Genomic DNA, 5682 nt, shown 5'->3' with positions numbered 1-5682 from the left:
GTCAATGTTCGCTAATTAAATTAAGTAAAGCTAAAGAAATCGGTTTAGAAATCAAAAATACTTCTAATTTGCCTACATTACGAGGAATAGGTGGCAATTTAGTCATCCCATTAGGTGTAGTAACATCAAACGTGGTTGTACAGAATATAGATAAGACTATAGATCTTTATGTTGTTGAAGATTTTGTGTTAAGCTACCCGATTTTGTTAGGGCATTCGTTTACCGAATCATCGGACCTCGTGATTACTAAAATACCATCTAAATTAATTTTTGATAAAATCGTTGATAACAAAATTCATTTAATATCTATTAATGATGTAGTTATGGCTAAAGGAGGGTTTAGCGTTATAAAATTTAAAACAAGTACTGATTATTAGGGCTTGAATATCGGATCATTTTTCAATTCCGGAATTGAGTTCTGATATTAAGCAATCCAGTTCCGGAATTCCGGAATTCCGGAATTTGAAGCTTCCTTCTAAAATGGCATACAACTATATTATAATGAAACTAAGGGCTATTGTTATAAGTAGAAATAAAAAACCATTAAAAGAGCTATTTACTTTAATAAAATTACTAATTAAATAAAAATTACCCACAGCTCAGATAGACTTCTGTTGGTAATGAAATTTTAAAAAAGTTAGTGCATCTAAACTGTTGTCTTTCAACGAACTTCTCACACGGCTACAAACGTTTGAAACTGCTGAAAACGCGCGTTCAGCCTCCACACTGGTAGGTGGAATTGTTTTTAAATATTCGAAACATTTAGTCAGATATTGACCTCTTCCGCCGCCGTTTTCAAATACCGCCATTTCAACTCTTAGCAAACTTTCCAGATCAATATTTGTTGTTTTCTTTTTACTTTTCATAGTAACTCTTCGTCTCTGAATAGTTTCTTGTAATTTTTGTTTCATACTCATTCCTTGTGCTTCTTCATTCACGTTTTCTTCAGCAGACTTCTCACAGTTTTCTTCTTCCGGGCTTAGTGAATCGTCCAACCTTTTAATTATTTTCACAATTTCTTCTAACATTTCGTTGCTTGTCGGTTTAGAAAATGTCTCACGGTCAAAGTTGTCTTCGTGATAATCTTCTGAATCGTAAAGATACACCAAAACAGATGCTATAGGGAGACGTCTTTCCTTAATGCGGTTCCTAAGGCTTTGTGCCAGATTTTTGCTAATGTTACCGTTTTGGTTACTATCTAAAGACTTTAACATGAATTTAAGAGCTGTATCGGCCGTCATCAAATCAGCGTCTCTCTGACAAAGCGACTCTACAGTTATCTTAACGACATGAAGACTTTCGTGTAAAGCTTTAAGTACTGCTACTGCTTCTTCATTGACAGGCACTACTATGTCTAAGTCTAGAAATCCTTTGGTGATAGCAGACCTGAGCTTTAAAAACCTTTCAATCATATCGCTTAAACTTGACCATCTAGTTTTACAATCAAGAATGAGGTTCAGTTCTTTTCCATATTCTGCTACTACGTATTTTTGTATGGCTTCATTTTTTAAGCTTGATTTTCGTACTGACCTGACCAGCTTTCTAATCTTTTCAATAACATTTTCAAAGTTTAATTGTCTTTTTTCCATTTCTTGCTGTACAGAGGCCCCTTCAATCTCAAAACCTCCAATTTCTTCGTCATCTTCATCGTCATTATCTTCTAATATCTGATCTTCATTTTCTACATATTCAGAAGCAGATATATCAACAATATCAGTTATATCCATGGCCACAAAATCCTCCTGTCTCGTTTCAGTATCACCTCTTTCATTATATTCACTGTTTTCTTTTTTATATAAGACATCAATCACTCCTAACTGTAAGCCATGAGCCAGACAAATTTGATGGTAGCCCTTGTAATATCGCCCCATTTTAACCATAACTGCAGCCCCATCAGATGTTAAGCAAACAACGTCTTTGTCCAAATCAACAGCAAATTCTTTAAGATGTTGTTTCAAGTAATGGTATGCTGTTATTGCAGGCATACTGCCTACAATTCTCACAAGGCCGAGATTTTTGAAGTTATCCTTAAATTTATCGGAGTGTAAATTAACATTCATGTAACGTCTATTGCGGATTGATGTATACTCATCAAGCGATACAGAATATCGTCTTGTTTTATCTTGTGAAATTTGCTGTCGGAGTTGTTTTTTTAAGAATTTGTGCTGATTAAGTACAATGTCTCTTATAGCGCTACCAGACGCCGGCAAATTATATCCACATTTGTGGAAAAGATCTCGAAGGTCTTCAGATGTGCAAAATTTACTGAAAGGAATGCCATCAAGAGCGGCCATCCTTGACACTTTTACAGCCAGCTCTAGAGATGTGTCAAAAAAGGCAGTGATCATTTTAAGCTTTTTTGCTGCTCTGGGCATGCTGTTGCTGGTGCTAGGAGTAACGGAAGTACTACATTGAGTTTCTGATTGAGACAGCAAAAGGTTTTTTTTCTCTTTCAGATCAATAGCGTGGGTAGATTTCAAATGTACATGCAAACCTGTTGTCGCACCACCGTGGCATTTTAAAATTTTAAAGCATAATTTGCATTTACCGGATTGCCCATCTTCCGCCCTAAGAAAATGGTTCCAAACTGATGTGTCCGCTTTCCTTTTATTAAATTCCAAATATTGTGCGGGTTTTGATAGTGACCTGAAAGTAAATAAATTTCTGACTAATACATACTTATAAGATTTCGTATCGATAGAGAAAGAAAAGCTTTGTTATAAACAAATTGTGCCATTCTTTACATATCATGCGACTATATTCTGTAAAATTATACGCCGATTTAGAATATTAGTAGTATAAAAACCACCCTATTCGAATTCTCAAATGAAAACTCAATGGCGACTAAATAATATAACTTATGCCCGCTCTACGCGTTCGTCCGGCATCGCCATGAATCGATATACATTGCCTACTTTGTATGTAGTAAAAACACGGCTCATTTTAAAACGTAAGTAATGTAAGTACGTTAATTCGGCAAAAAGTTCGCCGAATGTGTTGAACGCGGATTAGGTCTACGTGCCGCGCGAGCGACTGAACAGCAGCGCGCGTGGCTCGAGGTACCTACGGCTCGGTTGCTTAGCAACGCTGTCATGTTCGCGCGTGCTGCGAAGGCGGCATGCCTAGCAACACGATAATATTTAGGTGCGGGTGCGGGCGTACGTTATATACGTGCAATACAATAATCAAACTGAGATCTATTAATGACCAGAAAATAAACCTGATAATTGTGTTATTTTTTGCATGACTATTCTGATATACGTTTCAAAACCCAATTTTTTTTGTTATTTAGTAGTAATTCGCAACAAACTAAGCAATGGCCAATGGCCATACATTGAGTAGTACGGAATAGCAAGTTTCAAAAGTTGCAAACAAATAATGCCCGTTTCCGTCACATTCACATTTCACCAATAAGCATATAAATAAAACATTTTACATTGCATGCGCAAGCAAAATCAAGCAAAAACCCTGGATGCTATAAACACCACCAGTAACCACACACGTAGACTTACGGTTTCTTAGTCACTTCTTTTCTTACGACTTTGTTTTTGCCAAACATTAGGTTGTCTCTGCGTCCCGTATATATATTACATACATACGAAGTGAACCGTTGTCGACCAATGAAATAAAATCAATATTTTACTTAAAAGTGAACAAGTATTGAATGTAGTTAATTCTGTAAAATAAGAACTTGAAACTTACATTTTAAATGTATTTATTACACGTTCGATCGTTCTCGTTCGCGTGTGATTCTTGTAACGATCCGTATTCAAATGGCGGCGATGCGGGCGGATCGGCCAAACCGAAGCGACAGTTGATCGGCCGGCGCCGGACGTGCCGCGCTACGCGGACGTGCCGCGACTCAAGCTGCGTTTTTATTTTATTTTTTTTCAATATCGAAATACCGGTTTTGCTCATCCAATTCCGGTATTTACAAACGATACTGAAATATGTCGGAATTCCGGAATTTTGTTAAAACCGGAATTCCGGAGCTCAAGCCCTACTGATTATAATGGTAGTATTTACATACAGGGTTCTTTAAGGGGCCAGGAAGGAAAGGAATATTTTATACTTCCTGGTGATTACAACGTTGAACAAAGTAATGGTGCGTTGTTGGCTTTTAATGCATCACAGAGTGAAATAACTATATCAAGCGATACGTTATTAACTCGATCCGTTGTTTCAAAGTATTTTCAGTTTCCACAGATTTTAGACTGTTGTCAATTTTCATTTGACTCTTCGAATTGCGATGATTTAATAAACTGTGGGGAGAAATTAACCAGTAGTGAGCGTGATAAACTAAAAGGTTTGTTAAATGAATACCAGCATTGCTTTTCAAAAGGGCTTAAAGATCTTGGGTTTACTAATGTTACAGAAATGACTATTGAACTCGATGATGCTCAACCTATTGTATATAGGCCCTATCGCTTATCTCATACTGAGAGAGTCTTGGTTAGAGATATGGTACAAGAAATGGTAGACTGTGGTATAGCACGTGAATCAACATCTCCATATGCTAGCCCTATCGTTTTGGTTCAAAAAAAGACTGGTGAAAAACGCCTTTGCGTAGATTACCGAGCTTTGAACCGTAAAACTAAGAAAATTCATTATCCACTTCCACGCGTGGAGGATCAGCTCGACCAATTGGCAGGGAACAAGTTATTTACATGTTTAGATTTGGCATCCGGATATTACCAAATACCTATTGCTGAAGAATCTAAACATCGAACTTCATTTGTAACCCCTGATGGACAGTTTGAATTTGAATATAACCGCATGCCTTTTGGTCTAGTTAATGCCCCATCTGTATTTCAGAAAACTATTAATAAGATTCTTCACGATGCCAAAATTAAATATGCTTTGGTGTATATGGATGACATTCTTATCCCGTCAAAAGATTTCGCAGAGGGACTACAGAGATTAGAAGAGGTTCTAAAATTATTAAAAGTAGGCGGACTGACATTAAGGCTCAGCAAATGTAACTTTTTTATGACTCATATCGATTTCTTAGGGTTTGAAGTTAGCGCTTTAGGTATTCGGCCAGGAAGTAGGAAAACTGACGCAGTTTCTAAATTTAGAACCCCCAGCAACCAACACGAATTGAGACAGTTTCTGGGCCTTTCCGGATTTTTCCGAAGATTTATAAAAGATTATGCCATTATATCCGCCCCTTTAACAAATCTTTTAAAGAAAAACGTACCTTGGGTTTGGAGTAGTCGCCAAAATGAATCTTTCGATCAAATAAAAAAATTATTAACTGAACGTCCAATATTGGCATTATATGATCCAAATGCCGTAACTCAACTGCATACGGATGCTTGCAAAGATGGATTAGGAGCTATTCTGTTGCAAAATAACTCATTAGGAGAAATTCACCCAGTATCTTACTTTAGTCGCAAAACAACTAATGATGAAAGTAAACTTCACTCCTATGAACTTGAAACTCTTGCAGTCGTAGCATCGCTGAATCGTTTCAGGGTGTACCTCTTAGGTATTCCATTTACAATTTACACTGATTGTAATGCACTTAGGTCCACATTTGTTAAACGCGACCTCATACCGCGCGTTGCTCGGTGGTGGGTCCAATTTCAAGAATTTGACTGCACAATTGAATATCGACAAGGTGTCCGAATGGCACATGTAGATGCGCTGAGTCGTTGTCCTGTATCAGCTTCGTTTGAT

At 37.2% G+C, this 5682-nt stretch overlaps 1 protein-coding gene across 2 annotated transcripts; it reads right to left on the bottom strand.

Moving 5' to 3' along the window:
• Positions 1 to 385: 385 nt before the first annotated feature.
• On the bottom strand, positions 386 to 3999 carry LOC132901750 (uncharacterized). Of its 2 annotated transcripts, none has more exons than XM_013336755.2 (2): positions 3513 to 3999; positions 386 to 2646 (listed from the first exon to the last, which is right to left on the bottom strand). In XM_013336755.2, exons 1-2 carry the CDS (start codon positions 3557 to 3559, stop codon positions 600 to 602), a joined length of 2094 nt encoding a protein of 697 aa, XP_013192209.1. In that variant the 5' UTR covers positions 3560 to 3999; the 3' UTR covers positions 386 to 599. The 2 variants fall into 2 exon arrangements, with proteins under 2 accessions (XP_013192209.1, XP_013192225.1); XM_013336771.2 differs by having other exon boundaries at positions 3703 to 3999.
• Between the last annotated feature and the right edge of the window lie 1683 nt (positions 4000 to 5682).

The sequence above is a fragment of the Amyelois transitella genome, chromosome 23 (genome assembly GCF_032362555.1).
Source record: "Amyelois transitella isolate CPQ chromosome 23, ilAmyTran1.1, whole genome shotgun sequence".
NCBI classification, from domain to species: Eukaryota; Metazoa; Arthropoda; class Insecta; order Lepidoptera; family Pyralidae; genus Amyelois; species Amyelois transitella.
The sequence above is the reverse complement of the archived record's forward strand: the minus strand, read 5'-3'. Positions and strand labels throughout refer to the sequence as shown.